Below are 18904 nucleotides of genomic sequence, written 5' to 3' on the forward strand. Positions count from 1 at the left end.
TCAGAACTCTACAGATTACTGTAATGAGCCCTGCTCTGTGTGTCATCACATGATCTATCACATGACAGTTTCTCATCCTCTGAACATAAACAATAACAATAAGGGTAAAGCCCTGACAGCTGAGGAACAAACACTTCAGCCGTCAGCACCTCCTGACTGATCAGGCCTTCTTCTGGCTCTGTACATGAGCACAGATCGCCACTCATTCACAGACAGGCTCAGCTGCAGACTTACCCTCAAAGTTCCTATTCAATGCCCTAAAGCAGGGAAGGCGGGGGGGGGGGGGGGGGGGGGGGGATCTCAAAACCTTCTCAAAAACAAACAGTATAAATAACTTATTATACAGTAAACAGGATTAATCTGCTGAAACTGGAAAATCCCTTAAATTGATTTACACCGCATCTGTAACGATAAAGGAAAATGAGAAGTCAAATCGAGAGACGAGCACCCGTAGTATTCTAATATGAAAAGGGATATGTGAAATCCGTGACCCCAATGAACTTCCTAGACAGCTTTGTTTTTGGGCAGTTTTTAGAAAAAAAAAAAAAAAAAAAAATTCTGCAATCAACACCACTTCACAACCGAAGGGTTAAAAAGTCACATAAGCCGTCACAGGAGTTGGGAAATAACCCGGCGACAACAGAGCCGGAGGAGAGAAGAGTCTCCGGTGTATGTAATGGAAGCCACAGAGTACAAAGCTGCCACACTAAGGGTATGTTCACACAAAGTAAAATAGTCAGAATTCCGCAGCGGAGCTCACCGCCGTGGAATCCCCCTGCTGCCTGTGTCAATGGAATAGCTCGTGTGCCTCGGCGGCTCTCAGCTCAAAGAACTGACAATTCTTTGAGCGGCTGAAGCAGAGGCACGTGAGCCCTCCCATTGAAATAGATGGCAGGCAGGATGCTGCCGCAGAATTCCGATGATTTACTCAGTGTGAACTGGGCCAAAGCCTGGATTCACAAGTATTGGCCCCAATGCAGGTCTAAGGATCCGACAGATCAGCATGACGCTCTATGTACGGGTCATTAGATCCACGGTTGGACAGGGCCATAATACAGACACAGAAATGCACCTCTATTATACTTGTGTGAATTCAGCCTAAAGCTGCTTGAAGGAAAAGCTTTACGTTATGTTGCAGGTTGTGATCCATCTCTCATCCGGTCCTATACTGTAACGTTTCCATAGACTAGGAGGCCGACTGATGCCAAAATGAGGATCCTTGTACCTAAATTGACTGAAAAAAACACCAATTCATTCAGCATCAGACACATCACAAGCTCAGCCCAAGCACGCGGCATCCATATTGTTAGCGCACTAGGATGATCCGGGTCTCTACCCATATAAAACATCAACTTGGCAGCAGGAAATGTCACAAACCTTATATGCTTAGCTTATACTAAAATATGATCGCAACCTGCAACCAACCTTTATCACCAAAACCCCCTATGAGGCCTCTCTATACCCATGCTGCCTGTTCTTACTGGGCTCTGTAAAAGAAAAAAAAAGGCAGCACAGAATTTGGTGAAAGTAAACGGTGTATGTGAACAAGTCCTCGCTCCTAGGAGTCAGTCAGGCTGTCTCTCTTGTCGCAGATCAGAACTCATCATCGGAGCTAAGAAGTAGGGTCTTCTCTGTGTCCCGGGCTCCTGACAGGCTCTGAGAGCGAGAGATTATTTGTCCATTGCGCCAGCTTGTTCCCTGCTCCAGGGTAGACTGCTGTGTGTACTGCTGGTAGGCTGGGGAGAAGTTATGGATGGCGTCCTGGACAATGTCGTGAGGATTCATGGTCTCCTTCAGGCTGCTGGAGATGCTCTTCATGGGGGCGCAGCGGCCTGGAAAAGCAACAAGACACTTTACGTAAGAAGAAAGGAGAACAAAAATACTAAAAATGTACAGGATAAGTTTGTTAGAAATATCCTGGTCACTCTGGCGTGGACGGCCAGACACTTTTTATAACAGGATAAAACAACCTGTCCCTTCTAGGTTTCCTCTAACGTGTCTTGAAGGCTTAAAGGGGTTATCCAGCGCTACAAAAACATGGCCACTTTTCTCCCTCTCTTGTCTCCAGTTCAGGTGTGGTTTGCAGTTAAGCTCCATTTACTTCAATGGAGTTTAAAACCATACCCAATCTGGAGACAAGAGAGGGGGAAAAGTTTTTTGTAGCGCTGGATAACCCCCTTTAATAGACAGAAGAAACCTGCAGGATCGGCCATCAATACTGGAACGTCTATCTGCATGTTTAAGCATGCAAAAAAGCTAAAACTATAGACAAAAAGGACAGCTTTACTAATGTCTATGCATCTCAATCTTGGTGTAAAACTTAAAATATTTCAGAGATTTTTTTTTTTAAGATGCATTTATTAGGGGGTTTAATCCCTTCCTGCGGCTGATGTGATGGAGGGAATGGTTTGTTCTCTTCCTTTATCCTCCTGGCTTGGCCAAGTGTTCCAATGTTCTCTATGGGGAAAGTAGAGCCTTCGGCTGTCTGGGCATGCTGGGAGTTGTAGTTTTGCAACAAGTTGGGGAACATTGATTTACAGGAATTTATTTTATTTCCGACTCCCGTTACAGGTGGTGATAAGTAACCTGAATGGGCTTGTCACACATCATTTCATGCATTTAATTTTCAACACATTTATTCTATAGCAAGAAGATGGTCAATAAGGAGGAAATGAAAGCAGTATGTCATATAGCCAGGAAAAAAAAAAAAAAAAAAAAAAAAAAAGGCAGACAGAGCAGTACCTACCATATGGACCGTAGGTTGGAACAGCTGCAGGGCAAAAGCAAGGGAAACAAAAAGAGAGAGAAAAGGACAGGATCAAGAAATACAGAGGTTATACGGAGAATTCAAGTGGGAGAAGTCTGTAAACATCATATGAGGCTCAGATGGTGATGAGTCAGCAGTACACGGCGGATCATGAGAGCCTCCCCACCCAGGCAGCACGCTCAGCACTTCTCCAACACCATGGAGACCCGGCCAGCGTCTCGGCACACTCATATACACATTCTTTACATACTCCCCGGGATTATTATTAACCCCACCAAGTGCGAACTACACAACCCAGAGAACATGGAGTGCAACCACATCCATACAACGGTCCTCAATGCTGTAATATTTAACATTCCTTATATCATTGGGGGTTTATTTCTTTATATATTACAGGGTTTCCGTATTTTCCCCTTTGACGCTAAAGAGCAAAATAGAAAGAAGACATGGGATTGTTCTGATGTCGACCACAAGGCGGCAGAGCGCCTCTACTGCACAGTGTTGTGGGAAACAAAGATGGAGAAGAGCTATAATCTCATAGTATCCAATAGATCTAGTGAATTATAAAACACATTGTGGGATTGCTGCAGTAGCTCTCTACTCCTGAAAGGTATACCTCAGCCACTAAGCACAATGTGAAAAGAACGGTGTGGGATTTATTGTGTGGAAACAAGGTATGCCTGTACCTACCACAACATTGGAGGCTAAAAGGACACTTCTTGCTGAATCAAGGGGGGTCTATGGCTCTATTTAAGGGGGTATTACACATCTGGGACACTAGGGGTATGTCCAATGGATATAAGTGTCCCTAGATGCAGAACCCACACCAATGCTCAAATTAATGGCTCCCTGCCCCCCTCAGAGCGTGTTCATGGCTGCCAGAGGTGATCAGGAGGCTGAATACAGCCAGAGCCAGCAAGCTGCCCAGCTGGAGTAAAGGGGTTGACCACTTTATAGTTGCTCAGTGTACAGTATTAGGCTATGTTCACCAGGGCTGTGGAGTCGGGAGTCAGAGCTAGTTTTGGCTGGAGTCGGAGTTGGAAATTTTTTTTACCGATTCCAGCTTTAAAAAATTACACACAAGGTTTGAGATAAGGGGAACGGGGTAATCTCACAACTTAGGCTGCAGTACCACCCTGCACCACCAGATGTCACCTTATCAAACAAAAACAACCCACATTATACTTTATACACACGGACACTGGGTTTTAGTTCATAAAAAAATATATATAATTTTTATTATGTATACATTGGTACCAATACAATATTATGTCTCATTAAAATAAAATTTAAAAATGACCACAAATAATTAATAAAAAAACCATTACATAAAGAACTGGTGTCAGCAGATATAAATCATCATGGAAGGTGCAGCTATGAAAATATCTTTTGTTTTAGCACTCTACCTCAATATGCTGCACAGGGGTATATATGTATCTAGGAGCTAAAGAATCTCCTAGTATCCCATCTGCTTGCATACAATTTACAAGGGGTCTAAAATCAGCTATTATTATCCTCTAGTTCTATTGCACTCACCCATGCTGCCAGAACACCAGAAAGAGCCGTCCCTACGTACGTTTCGTTATCTTCCTCAGGGAACCCCTTGTAAATTGTATGCAAGCAGATGGGATACTAGGAGATTCTTTAGCTCCTAGATACATATATACCCCTGTATAGCATATTGAGGTAGAGTGCTAAAACAAAAGATATTTTCATAGCTGCACCTTCCATGATGATTTATATCTGCTGACACCAGTTCTTTATGTAATGGTTTTTTTATTAATTATTTGTGGTCATTTTTAAATTTTATTTTAATGAGACATAATATTGTATTGGTACCAATGTATACATAATAAAAATTATATATATTTTTTTATGAACTAAAACCCAGTGTCCGTGTGTATACAGCTTTAAAAAATGTAGAATTGAATTTTGATATTAATTTTACAAGTTTTGCTCATAAATATATATTATGAGCAACATTCTAATAGGACACTGGCCCTATTAGATAAGGGTGGTCGGGGTATGTATCAGTAATAGGACACTGGCCCTATTAGATAAGGGTGGTCAGGGAAAAGTTGTCGGTCACTATTTGGCAGTTTGTTTATGAGCTGGAAGAGTCCATTGTGTGTGGGGGGAGATCTGTGCTGGTCTCTTCCTGGATGCTGGATGACTGTATATGAGCAGCAGTGTAATATGGAGATATCCTGTGTAATATGGAGGAGGAGGAGACATAAGTAGGGTAGCAGTAACCTCTGTCCTCAGTGTGGTGTTTTCTCTCTGGAAGATTGTGTGTTTTTCTTTAGTGTTCTATAGCTGCAGTAGGTTGTGTGTGTGTGTGTGTGTGTGTGTGTGTGTGTGTGTGCTATGACTGCAGCAAGCTGGTTGTGTGTGCACTATGGCTGCAGTAGGCTGTGTGTGTGCTATGACTGCAGCAGGCTGTGTGTGTGTGCTATGGCTGCAGCAGGCTGTGTGTATGTGTGCGTGTGTGTGTACACTATGGCTGCAGCAGGCTGTGTGTATGTGTGCTATGGCCGCAGCAAGCCATGTGTGTGTGTGTGTGTGTGTGCGCGCTATGGCTGCAGCAGGCTGTGTGGGTGTGTGTGTGCAGGCTATTGCGTGCCCCCACAGTGACCTTCTATATCACTGTGTGACCTCAATATCACTATGTGTAACCCCCTGTATATCACTATGGCTGACCTTTATATTACAGGTATCTGGCATTGTTAGCAGTGTTTCTTTAAGTATGGTGAATATTTAGTTAGAAACATAGAAGATTGTCAGCAGGAAAAGACCAACTGCTCCATCTAGTGTAGTTGTGAGTAGTTCAGGACATGGAGGCTGGAGACTGGCTGCATCCACTGCACACACAGAAGAATCTGCTTTATATACAGTATTCCTTTATTCCCTCAGAAGTCGCCCCAGGATCATGTAGGACATTAGGGAGAAGCTGCTGAGCCAGTGTGATAAATAACTCCCCTGGTATATGACTGGCCATTTATGAAGGAGCAGGAGTCGGAGGCGGTCCTGATAAAATTCAGGAGTCGGAGTTGGAGCTGAGGCCTACCGACTCCACAGCCCTGATGTTCACACTAAGTAAGTACCGTAGTGAGCATGGCCATGATCGCTACGGTACTTACGTAGTGCTGCAGACTGAGGGAATCCCGGCTGGAGTGTATACACATAGGTGGAGATTTATCAAGCATGGTGTAAAGGGAAACTGGCTCAGTTGCCCCTAGCAACCAATCAGATTCCTCCTTTCATTCCTCACAGACTCTTTGGAAAATAAAAGGTGGAATCTGATTGGTTGCTAGGGGGAAACTGAGCCAGTATCACTTTACACCATGTTTGATGAACCTCCCCCATGGTATACACTCTGGCCGGGATCCCTAGCTGGGCCACGATAAACTGACATGTCAGTTTTCTCCGGCCACACGCTCCATTGTGAGCAGCAGGGAATTCGGATGCGGCAACACACCGATTTGCCCGCATCCGAATTCAGCGGCGGTAAAGATCATCCCGTTGATACTGAAATACCGGCCGGGATGATCTTTTCTGACACCAGCCGTTCCATGTCCTGGCCAATGTTATACATAATGGGAACAAGGCCTTAGTAAGTGTACTCACTGCATTTACTTACAGCAGCTCACTGTGTACCTCATAGAGCTAAAATCACCATCACTGAGCCTGTATAAGCCTATGGAGGACACAGGGGGCGGGGCATGGTCACATGCTCCTCCATGTCGGCCATCTTATAGACAGACTCACCACAGATCTGGGTAGCTCAGCCTGGAGGAGGGGAGTGTGATTTTAGCTCTATGAGGTACACAGGGAGCTGCTGTCAGTAAGTGCAGTGAGTATAGCTACTAATACTGTATACTATAAAATGGCCAACCCCTTTAATGAATAGTGCAATCAATATGCTAGAAGTATCCAAGATGGGTATACCCCTTTAATATTTGGATCGAGCATATGCCAAACATGTTCACCTGAGCAGGGAGTGGACATTTCCTTACCTGGACAAGGTCTGGTGGTAACCTCTGTACTCTCGATCTATGTAAGAACTTCATTTTAATATGCTATATTATAAATGGAACCTTCACACAGCGCACCACTGCTCTCTACTCCAGTCAGCCTGGCTGACCAAAGTGTAGTATTTAGCCCCTCACAGATAGAGCTTAACTATTGCGTCGCTGGAAGTAAAATCCACAACAAAGGTCGCTGTCTGAGATGTTCAACCCGGACAGTACTGCAGTACCGCCTGGGTTAACATCATTTTTCAATTGGAATATGGGTACATTCCGGTGTGGCCGCACTCCAATTAGCCACAGCAGATAATGTAAAGTATGGCCGTTGCCGCACTTTACATTGTCTGTACAGTCTATTCCGTGTGGCCGCTGTTCAATGAATAGGTGCTGCACAAAATAGACATAACAGTTTTGCAACAACGGCCGTTGTTCAATCAAAAAAATACATTCCGTGAACCTGGCCTAAGGCTAGGTTCCCACACAGTATTTTGGTCAGTATTTTGCAACCAAAACCAGGAGGGGATTGAAAACACAGAAAGGCTATGTTCACACACTGTTAAAATTGAGTGCACGCCCATCATTTAATGGCAAATAATTGCTATTTTAAAACAACGGCCTTTATTTGCAATTAAATGGCGGCCATGCACTCAATTTTAACAGTGTGTGAACATAGCCTGTGTTTTTAATCCCCTCCTGGTTTTGGTTGCAAAATATTGAGCAAAAATACTGCGTGGGAACATAACCTTAGGCTATGTTCAGAGTGTGGAAGTGTTGCAGGTATTCCATAGGGTACACAGGAAATTTCACAGCACATGAGGTGTAATGCATCTTAAGCTGTGAAAGTTTACCACGTTTTACTGAGCAGCCAATCAGTATCTGTTAAGGCCCTATTCCACAGAACGATTATCGTTCATAAACTCGTTCCAACAACTGCTTGTTAATGATCACTAAACTTTTTTCTAGCGAACGATAACACATAACACACGTAGGAACGTGAACGAGTGTAACCATTATTTTGCGGTCGTTACATGTCCTTTAAAACTTTTGCCGGGGTGACCATACGACACCTACTTTTTTTAAACCTTTTTACGAACGAATGAAAGATTTCTAATTTTACGAACCGATTAGCGAATTATCTTTCAAAGACCAATGATTTTTTTTCGACATGCTGAAAAACAATTTTGAATGACTCACCAATGATTTTGCAGCTGTCGTTCGCTCATTTACAGCTATTCCACGGAACGATTATCGTTAACGAGCGGTCGTTGGAGCGAGTTCATGAACTATAATCGTTCCGTGGAATAGGGCCTTTACAGAAAGTACAGGGGCTGGGTAGGAATTTGCAATTAAATGCTATCCACAACAAAATCTTGAACTGCAACTGAATGTTTAAGGGTGCGTTCACACGTACAGCATCCGCAGCAGATTTGATGGCCCAGAATTTATTTGCTTTGAATCTGCAGCTTCAAATCTGCGCCACCAAATCTGCTGCAGATCCTGTACATGTGAACGCACCCTAAAACTGAAAAAAATTAAATTACCAACCCCCTGGCAGTCCCATGTAAATGCTTCCTCGCTGCTAAGACTGCACCTATCCTTCCAACAGACTTGTGACATATCATAGAGACATGCTAGTAGTTTGTATTGGTATTGGTAGTATTGGTATCCAGGCGTTCCCCACCAGACTGTGAAATAAAAAGGCAGAGGTGCTCGGCTGTACGTTCTGTAATCCTTCTCCTCTGCTTTTTTAACCTCGGGAAACTAAAGTGAGTGGTATACAGAACTGCCAGAAATATTATAGACTTGTAGTGTAAATCTATATACCACTTGCTTTAGCTTCCTGAAATACACAAAACTGAGAAAAAGGGCAGAGACAAGAGCTCCTGCCCCTTCATTCTAGCAATTGTGGGGGTCTCAGAACCTGGACTCACAACTGAATACCCTAAGGGTATGTTCACACTGAGTAAAACAGGCGGAATTGCAGGGCAGAATCCCACCTGTCTCAGTGTACCATAGCCAGTCTATGGAAGAGCATGCGCTCCTCCGCAGCCGCCACTCTCTGCTCAAAGAAGTGACATGTGACTTCTTTGAGCGGAGAGCGGCAGCTGCGGAGGATCACGCGTTCTCCCATTGAGATGCTATGACACACTGAGGCAGGCGGAATTACGCCTATTTTACTCAGTGTGAACATACCCTAAAAGTAGTCTATTACACTCTATGCACATATCATCATACCAGTCAGACATACTGTATGGTTTGCCCACAACTACCAACTCTTCCCCTTGTATGACGTGTTCTCAAGACTTCTAATGAATAATGAGAAATGGAGGCACTCACCTTGAGCGTCCAGCCTCTTGTCTAGGTAGACTTTATAAGTAAAAGCGTAACGCAGAGCTATCGCTGCAAAGAACATCTCCACGCAGATGATGAAGTTCTGGTACCCGGCGGCCACCGTCCCCTCACCCACAGTAACCTCAGCTGAGTGGATCTTTGGAATGGCCCCACACTTTTCCAGTATAGCCAAAAGCATTCCTGCAGGACAGAAACTAAACCATCAACACCTTGTACAGAGTTACTAGGACAGGTCAAAGGGAGATGGGATCTGCCATCACCCAATCTATGACAGGAGGCTGAAACGCGTGTCCTGTTTACATGAACAGTGTTGGATTCTGCAATGTGAATGTACAGCAACATGCAGACTTATGTATGTGGACAGAGTTTCCAAAACCTTATGAAAATCTACAAAACAACCATTCACATGTGAAAAACGCAGAGATTTTCCGAATGGGTTTCACTTTGGGCATACATAGTATGAGATCTGTGGTATGACACAACACACACACTCACACACACAGGTAACACATGCAGTCACACAGGTAACACATGCAGACTGATGTGGAAATCGCTGTGTATTTGCAGAAAAATCTCTTTCTATACATGTGGATGTATCCTCACATGGTTGAACAGTTCTATGTACATGAAGCTTTATTGCTAGGTAATAAAAAAAAAATAGGCATCTAAGCAGTTTAAGTTCCTCACCCTTTTAAGATGTATTAAAGGTCACTGAATGGAAACCTTCTTCACCTCCCAAGGTTGAAATTACCTCAGCTAGTCCTAACCTCAGGTATTCCTAACCTCAGCTAGTCCTAACCTCAGCTAGTCCCACTTCTGTCAGATAAAGCCCGGTATATTGTACCTCCCTCCTGGCTTGACGCTCAATCCCACTGATTGCTGAAGATGGCCTCCATAATTAGTCTATGAAGCCCATTTAGTACAATCAGTTGCCAGGGAATAAAGCACACTGCCATGCACTTCACAGGTACTCTTGCAGGGGGTAATACTTACTTTACTTAAATGGTCAGTAACGCTTTAAAGGGGTAGTTCACAAAGATTTTTTCCCCCTAAAATAAACGGGTCACAGGAAGTGCCAGAGATTTGTAATTTACATCTACCAGTACTAGTCAGCTACTGTATGTCCTGCAGGAAGTGGCATTTTCTTTCCAGTCTAACAACGTCTGCTGACACCTCTGGCCAGACCTCTGGTCTGCTGACACCTCTGGCCATTACAGGAACTGCCCAGAACAGCAGCAAATTCCCACAGAAAACCTCTTCTGCTCTCCAGGCTGGAAAGAATACACCACTTCCTGCTGAACATACAGCAGCTGACAAGCACTGGAAAACTCGAGATTTTTTTTTTTTTTATAAACATACATTACACATATATGGCACTTTCTGGCATCAGTTAATTTAAAAGAATTTTTTTTCTGAACTACCCCTTTAATGCATAGGTGTCAAATTCCTGGCCATCCAGCTGTTGCAAAACTACAATTCCCATCAGACCTGGACAACCAAAGCTTTAGCTTGTTCTGATCTGATGAGGATCCCAGTTCAGGAATGAAGCATATTGCTTATATCATCCTTGTGGAAATAAAAGATATCTTGACCTATGACTGTCTGGTTTGGAATTTGAATACCAGTGGATGAACAAATTGGACGCAGCCCTAGGGAGTCCTGGAAAACATGGATGCCGCCTATGGCCTACTATATATTCTTTCCAGGCAGCCTTACTGCTGCATCCAACTTCTTCCGCCACGGATAATCAAATGCTGCACGCTCTGATCTGGATGGACCCGAGCGCGCTTGAGGTTCGCTCATCTCAAACATTTACTCTCACCTTGCCAGAAGGAAAGGAAAATCACCGACTTCACCATGAAGAACTTTAGCACAGGGCTGTAGGGACTAAGCAGCTCTCGTGTGGCAAAGTAAAAGAGAAACAGAGCGTAGAGCGCCAGGCTGACCGAGATGTTGTAAATAATCGCAACGTAGAGGTAACCGCTGGCCACACTGCAAGGAGATCAACACATGATCAGGAGGTACAGAGACACCTAATGTAACGTCTGCATGTAAGCACAATGGACAATAACTGTATGGCGAGATGACACATGGGGTAGGATTCCGGGGGAGGAGGAGCAGATGTACATATTCAGTAGTCCTAGCACTTGGATCGTGAATATGAATGCTGTGTTTTTTGAACAGTGTTGTATATTCATATGGAAACATTTACATATTACAAAAACAAAAAGAAAATCCCATTATAATCCATCAGATGGTGTACCTTGGACCTGTTTTCTGCGTTTCTAGGGTGATCTACAATGCGATATACAGCACCCAGTACAGAACACAACAGACGGATTCTACTCACTTGAAGTCACCGTCCCGATATTTGCCAAAAGCCTGAAGTATTACAGTGATCGCTGCCATTAAAGGCTTCACCACACAGAACTGCAGGGTGGCCTGTGGGGGAAAAAAGGAATCTATATAATCCAGTCTTTATAATGTTAGTAAAGAGCCGTATTACACAACCCTGTAAATCAGGCTGATCTCATAGACTGGAGTCTTTACAAAGCCTGAGTGTTGGGCTGGAAGGGGCCGCACTAATGATGGATGCAATGTACAAGCGGCCCTTAGCCTCAAACAACTGTCGGAAGAACATCCGCTTATTACACAGGGAGATGGAGGCTGAGCTATTCATCAGCTGGACCTCTTCCATTCAATGTGATTATTCAATGTCTAGCCCTATTTCATTCAAAGGAGAAATCCGGCAATTTTTTTTATTAAAGTATTGTATTGCCCCCCAAAAGTTATACAAATCCCCAATATACACTTATTACGGGAAATGCTTATAAAGAGCTTTTTTTCCCTGCACTTACTACTGCATCAAGGCTTCACTTCCGGGATAACATGGGGATGTCACTTCCGGGATAACATGGGGATGTCACTTCCGGGATAACATGGGGATGTCACTTCCGGGATAACATGGGGATGTCACTTCCGGGATAACATGGGGATGTCACTTCCGGGATAACATGGGGATGTCACTTCCGGGATAACATGGGGATGTCACTTCCGGGATAACATGGGGATGTCACTTCCGGGATAACATGGTGATGTTACTTCCTGGATAACATGGTGATGTCACTTCCTGGACAAAATGGTGATGTCACTTCCTGGACAAAATGGTGATGTCACAACCTGGCTCCCAGAGCTGTGCAGGCTGTGGCTGCTGGAGAGGATGATGGCAGGGGGATGCTCCATGTCTCGCCAGTGCCCTGTGTCCCTCAGCGTTCCCCTGCCATAATCCTCTCCAGCAGCCAAAGCCCGCACAGCTCTGGGAGTCGGGTCGTGACATCACCATGTTATCCAGGAAGTGACATCACCATGTTATCCAGGAAGTGACATCACCATGTTATCCAGAAAGTGACATCACCATGTTATCCAGGAAGTGAAGCCTTGATGCAGTAGTAAGTGCAGGGAAAAAAGCACTTTATAAGCATTTCCCGTAATAAGTGTAAATTGGGGATTTGTACATTTGGGGGCAAAACAATACTTTAATAACATTTTTTTGCCGGATCTCTCTTTTAATGTGGTTACTCACCATATTACAGAGGGCGATATCAGCCCGCCTGGCCGACAATCATCCCATGTAATAGGTAAAAGCAATGACTGTATTCTACAGATTCTATATGTAGCCTGTAATCTGTGTGATGCAAGTATAATCAGAAAGGACTGTAACAGATTTTACTATAGCAATGATATAGGATATTATAAATCTTGCAGCTCCCGCTATACATGTGACATATCAGTAGCTGGTTTCACAACAAGTCATTGTAGTTTTATGTCAGGGAACTCACAGGAACGTAATTGGGTGTTGTTTAAAGTCCAAAATGTCCCTGAGAATTTACCTGTTTACAAAAGCGTAAGAAGCCTATGGAATAAGTCTTCCCCCAAAGACAGCAAGTGCCGTACATACAGCTAGACCTGTGAGGAGACAGAAATACATGATGTTTAAAGTATACTTGTCTTAGTGTTCAGACCTGAACCGATCGGGAGAACGAGCTGGACAGGACATGCTGCTCTGTGTTAGAGAAGAAAAAGAAAAAAAAAAAAAAAAGAGGTCAGTCTATGGAGCTCAGCTCAAATTTAAGTCTTAATCGCTACGGGTCTGAACACCCAGACTCAGACTGTTTAAAAATTTTGACATGTCAAAAGTTTTCCCAAATGACAATGACACTTTAGTATAAAAGCCCACACATTACAGGGTGTGTAAAGTCAGAAGCCATTACTTCCATGAAGATTTGGTGACAATCTCTTCTATCCATGTGAATGGATTATTGAAAAATTTTCTGTAACAAATCTGATGCTCCTACAAGGTTTTGGAAAACCTGTAACTAGTTTCCTCCCCCTGTTATGATTTGGGGTGACTGGCAGACCTCTTCCACCCGGTAGGGTGTGGGGATGCTGTCAGGGAACTCCCCAATGACTTGGAGCCCTTTTCCCGGGGTAGGTATGTATAGTGTTTTATTTCTATTCTTTCTCAGTACCAGCAATATAGTTTTTTTTTTTTTTAATACTGCTGTACGTACTGCTCCTGAAACACCCTCAAAATAGGTCTTTCATCCTGGGTCAGAGTTTCCATAAACACCATCACTTTTATGCTCAGATTCATAAATTGTTCCATAAAAATCAGGACTGTCCGTAAGTGTACTACAGTTACGCATATGGACAGGACATAGATGTCTGCTAGCTGGAGGTCCTCACCTATTAATCTTGATTAATTTGTTTGATAGATATGATTTTTACTTTTACATATATTTGATATATCACCACTTAACTTAAAGGGGTACTCTGGCAAAATTTAGTTTGTAAGAAAGTCATGTGGATTTGTAATTTTTTTTTTTTTTATTCCAAGTCTTCCAGTACTTATCAGCTGCTGTATGTCCTGCTGTAAGTGGTGTATTATTCCCAGTCTGACACAGTGCTCTCTGCTGCCACCTCTGTCCATTTCAGGAACTGTGCAGACTAGTAGCAAATCCCCATAGAAACCTCTCCTGCTTTGGACAGTTCCTGACATGGAAAGAGGTGGCAGCAGAGAGCACTGAGTCAGACTGGAAAGCATAAACCACTTCCTGCAGGGCATACAGAAGCTGATAAGTATTGAAACACTTGAGATTCTTAAATAGAAATAATTTTCAAATCTGTATAACTTTCTGGCACCATGAAAATGTTTTTTTGGGGGGGGACTATCCCTTTAAAAACACCTTGCTGTACACAGCAACCATCCAGAGCTCAGCATTCATTTCTTAAATGACTATGGGTATACAGGCATTGACTGGTCTTCTATTTACACGACACCCAAGCGATGGCCCTCTTTGTCATGGCTTTTAGAACACTGTAATGTTAGATCTTTGCGGCGGCCATTGTCAGCGGTTTATTTTCATGCACAGAATGTCCTAGTTACAGAGGCGTCTGGCAGGGAGGGTTATGGGAATTCTTTTTTTAGCATATAAGCACTCTACATGTCTACTATCTTATCCGTCCCAAACCAACTAACAAAGCATCAGTTCAGTTTTGGTTGACAAAGAAGGGAAATGAGTCTGACACAGGAGCGGTGCGGGGAAAGGGCCGCCTGTAGCCACGGGCCACCTCTGCCTAAAAATAGAGCCGGCTCTGGGATTAAGCTCTGCAAAAAAAGGATGAATTCACATCAATGCAGATTCAGCGCAAACTATATGTCCAGAAATTTCCTTACAAAGTCAGAGGAAAGTTTCACATGACCGTCAGCCAATGCTGGGTTTGGTTAAAGGGCTGGTATACAACACAGCACTGCTTTATCGCTGTTAAAAACGTAAAGCCTGTCATTTTAATTGATACTGTCAGCCCCTTTCTGTGGGAGAACTTCTCTACATGGCTGTAAAGCCTAAATTCTGCAGTTTTCATACCTTATATTAGATTTCTTGGTGGAGTGAATAATGCTTTTTATCATTGGTGGTTTGTGCCGCAGCCCCATCCACATCTGCACCGTAGGCCGTTGTCAATGTCTAGGGGTGGGGCCTAGACTACTAGGCCAGCCCTTTCCAATGCCTGCCTAGATGACAGTGCCGTCATGGAGGGGCGGGGCATATGGCATCGATGTGGGCAGGGCTAAGTGTTGCTGCAGACGTGAAGCCCCGCCCAACGAAATCTATTATAAAGTAAGGTATGAAAACTGCAGACAGTGTCACTTTAAAAAAAAACAAAAAACAACAACATTTCACACGTCATATAAATGTGAAAAGTTTTGACTGGTTGGGGTCTGAGTGTTTAGATACCAACTGACTGCTAAAAAGAGCTTGGAAAATCATCTAGCTGTGTGCTTCTCTCCTCAGATCCTATAATAAGTCTATGGAGCCTGTCTCTTGCAGCCAGATAGGGAGAGCAGCGATCTGGGGAGAGAAGCACTCAGCCATGTGCTTCTTCCAAGTCATTCTAGCAATGGATCAAAACTTTTGACATGTCTGTAAAAACAGCGATAATTGAAGAATAAGCACAAGGCAGACAGAGGTATACAGCACAGAGGTTACAATGGCTGCAACTATAGTGTTCTAAGGAGGAGTATAAACTTTTTTTTCACACTTGTACATTCGTAGGACGTCATAATACTCACTCAATGGGTTTTCCCCGGATTTCGGTCATGATGTTGCTTTCCCCTCCAAGATATTCATAGCAAAGGCTCAGGAAATTGTAGATGACAAACGCTGTAAATAGAAGAAAGTATAATGTATCGAAAACAAAATGGATAAGAGCAGAATAAAGACTGTGTGGAGGAATAAATGTAGCGTAAATGATGAGGATACATATAGTGACAGATGCGGCGGTCAGCCCTCTATAATATATACAGCTATCATCTAGAAGGAAGGCCTGTCCCTATTTATATGTAAGGCGTCATGTGGAATATAAGACGGCAGCGAGATCAGCAGCACAACGCCAACACGGAAAGTGACTGCCCATCTCCCCCGGGAATAATCCGCTGATCCCAAGTGACTGCAACTGGGAAGAGGTAAGGGCGGCACAAGAATGAGAAGATGGCTCGTCCTGGAGGAAGGAGGGTTCGGGCAGCATGAAGCAGGCACAGGCTCCCTTATTAGTGAACTATTACTTGTTCTGAACAAGATACATATACACATAGGGGAATATTCACACGTAGCTTATCTGCTGCCAATTTGATGTAGTGTAAATCAATCTGCAGCAGGTATATTACATGTGAATATACCCATAAACCTTACTGTTAATTTTTTGACATTTCACACACGTCAAAAGTTTTAAACTGTAAACGATTGCTATATTTAAAGGGGGTACTCCAGCGGGGGGGGGGTGGGGGGGGGGGGGGGGGGGCACTTTTTTGCTGGGACCGGGAAGGAGGTGGCCGAGGGAAAAGACGTCCACTCACCTCCCTGGTTCCAGCGGCGGGTCCGCACCGGAGCGCCTCGATGCGGGACCCACCGCTGGAACCAGGGAGGTAAGTGGACGTCTTTTCCCTCAAACAAACAATAGATGGCGCATTAAACAGATTCAGGAGGATACCTAAAAATGTAATTAAAAAGGTCTGGGGAGGTCTGGGCTCCCTAGCTTTCTGTTCTTCCAGTTGTTGCAAGAGGCAGAATCTATATTAAGTCTATGAGAGGCCATATCCTGCAGCCAGATGGGTCTGGAAATGCTCACTCGCTTCTCCACACAAGTGGCGGGTACAGTTATCAGTATAGGGTGCATGGGGGATCTCGCAAAACACTCCAACAGGTGATGTTGGTAGAGGGTCAGATGTGATGGAAAATAACTCCCTTTGTTCTGGGACAGACAAGCTGCAGCCAGAGCTCTCTAGTTGCCGCTAACCTCTCCCCATAGAGAACACAGTATTACTCGGCTGTGCCTAACGGGAGAGATAACTAACGCCCCAATGTAGATTTTGTACAGAAATTGACAAGCACATGAATTTCCAAATCAAGACCAAACACCAATGCGGACCCCACAGCAGAGAATGAGGTTCTGGAGCAGAAGTCACGTTGGTTTCAGTGCAGGATACACGCAGCCATCTGTGCGATATGACCATGTGAACATGCTCCGATACTGGGGATATATAGAAGCACTTACCTTCGTAGCAGTCCCGCACTGTATCAAAGTACACATAGTACTGATCATTGGTAAAGAAAAGGAGGCTGAGCCACGAATCAAAGGCATATATAGGAACGATGAAGAGGATTCGGACAATGTGTCTCTGTTCATTGGGGCAGCTGTAGGAGCGCAGATGCATATAGATCTAAAGAGGGAAGACAAGAAAAGGAAGAGACTTATTTTATGTTGCTTATACGGCAACGAGGGATCATCATATTCCACTAAGTTTTTCTCTACTTTTACCCCATTTATGTATATTACAACATAAACACCAAATAACATAAGGGAAGCAGATCCAGCGTAGCACATCCACCCTCACAGAGGTCCAGGCCTCAGATAACCTCTCAGCTATGTAGGGGATATACAGAGCTCTTCACAGCTTCTTCCATTTCTCTTCTGCGGATGTACTGGGTTTCCGCTACCACAGCAGGGATTCTGCAGCCAGGGATCTATGTCTGGCCGATAGGAGGGATCGCTACTATTCCTGGCTGTGCCCCTCATTCCTATAAAGTATAAGTAAGACATCGGCTCCATCCACACCTCTACTGTCCACCACCCCGGTGACCCCTGTTTCCAGACAGCTTTATAACTATGATGTCACTGAAATATTGCTGCGTTCTCCCAGACTATTGTAATAATGGTGGTTCGGGCAGCATGACAGTGATGAGAGGTTCCTTATAAAGAAACCCTGGATTTTAACCTTCTTCTGTGTTTTCCTTAGAGGAACATTATACCTTATGAACTAACTGGGTGTTCTCATTACAGAACATACTTCTCTCCGGTGACCTCCACTACATGGAAGTTACCAGGAATCCCCTAAGCTTAGTTCTCTGAATACACCATGTGAGCCTTTCCTCTATCACAGAGTCCTATTATCTATATACACAGATAAATACACAGTAAAAAGGAATACATTAAAAAGGCAGCCATATCAAACGCTGGCCCACCATTAAAATCCAGTGATTTCCTACAGCTGGCCTGCAGACTTATACCACCGCAGCCCATAGGCTCTGTCAGGCGGAGGAGGCATCCACGCTACTGCCGTATGTAACCATAGGACGCCGGTACATGCGGCACTGGCAGTGACAGACGCGTCCTTCCAGAGAGGAGTCTGCAGCAGCATAGACTGGATGGGTTAGGATTAATAGTAGATGTGGGGAGAGGGTCAGAGGGGGTAACTGCTGATGTTGCTAGGTAGTGTTAAAGGAGAAGTCCAGTGAAAATTTGTATTAAAGAAGCAGTTCACTTTTAAGCAGTTTTTGCCCCCCCGATAGCCTGTGGCATGTATACTTACAGAAGATGATCAGTGTAGCGCTGCGTAGCTCCGGTCCCGTCCCGCGGTGCCGTTCAAATCCGGCGCGCGCTCACTTCCGCCGGCTGCTGTCAGTCCTCTGCTCTGTCCTGTCATTATACGCCGGAAGTCACTCGCTTCCATGCATTCTCTATGGAAGCGCGTGACTTCCGGCGTTCAAATTACAAGGCCGAGAAGAGGAGTCACAGCGCTGGCGGAAGAGAGCACGTGCCGGATTTGTACGGCACCGCGGGACACCGATCATCTTCTGTAAGTAAACCTGCCACTACCAGGGGGGCCCAAAAAAAAAGAAAAAAGTGAACTGCTTCTTTA

The 18904-nt window shown here is 44.2% G+C and overlaps 1 protein-coding gene across 3 annotated transcripts in view; it reads right to left on the reverse strand.

Annotated features, from left to right (window-relative positions):
• Window positions 1-537: 537 nt before the first annotated feature.
• TMEM184B (transmembrane protein 184B) overlaps window positions 538-18904 on the reverse strand; it is a 51350-nt gene continuing 32983 nt past the window's right edge. For 2 of the 3 annotated variants that reach the window (XM_069967242.1, XM_069967244.1), the window contains 8 exons: window positions 17260-17425; window positions 15779-15869; window positions 13038-13113; window positions 11498-11589; window positions 10970-11139; window positions 9133-9327; window positions 2747-2770; window positions 538-1832 (listed from right to left, as the gene is read on the reverse strand). In XM_069967242.1, the coding sequence (XP_069823343.1) occupies window positions 1594-1832; window positions 2747-2770; window positions 9133-9327; window positions 10970-11139; window positions 11498-11589; window positions 13038-13113; window positions 15779-15869; window positions 17260-17425 (1053 nt within the window). In that variant the 3' untranslated portion in view covers window positions 538-1593. The remainder of the gene's footprint in view (window positions 1833-2746; window positions 2771-9132; window positions 9328-10969; window positions 11140-11497; window positions 11590-13037; window positions 13114-15778; window positions 15870-17259; window positions 17426-18904) is intronic. The other variant, XM_069967243.1, reaches the window with a different exon arrangement.

Source organism: Dendropsophus ebraccatus, chromosome 4, assembly GCF_027789765.1.
Source record: "Dendropsophus ebraccatus isolate aDenEbr1 chromosome 4, aDenEbr1.pat, whole genome shotgun sequence".
NCBI classification, from domain to species: Eukaryota; Metazoa; Chordata; class Amphibia; order Anura; family Hylidae; genus Dendropsophus; species Dendropsophus ebraccatus.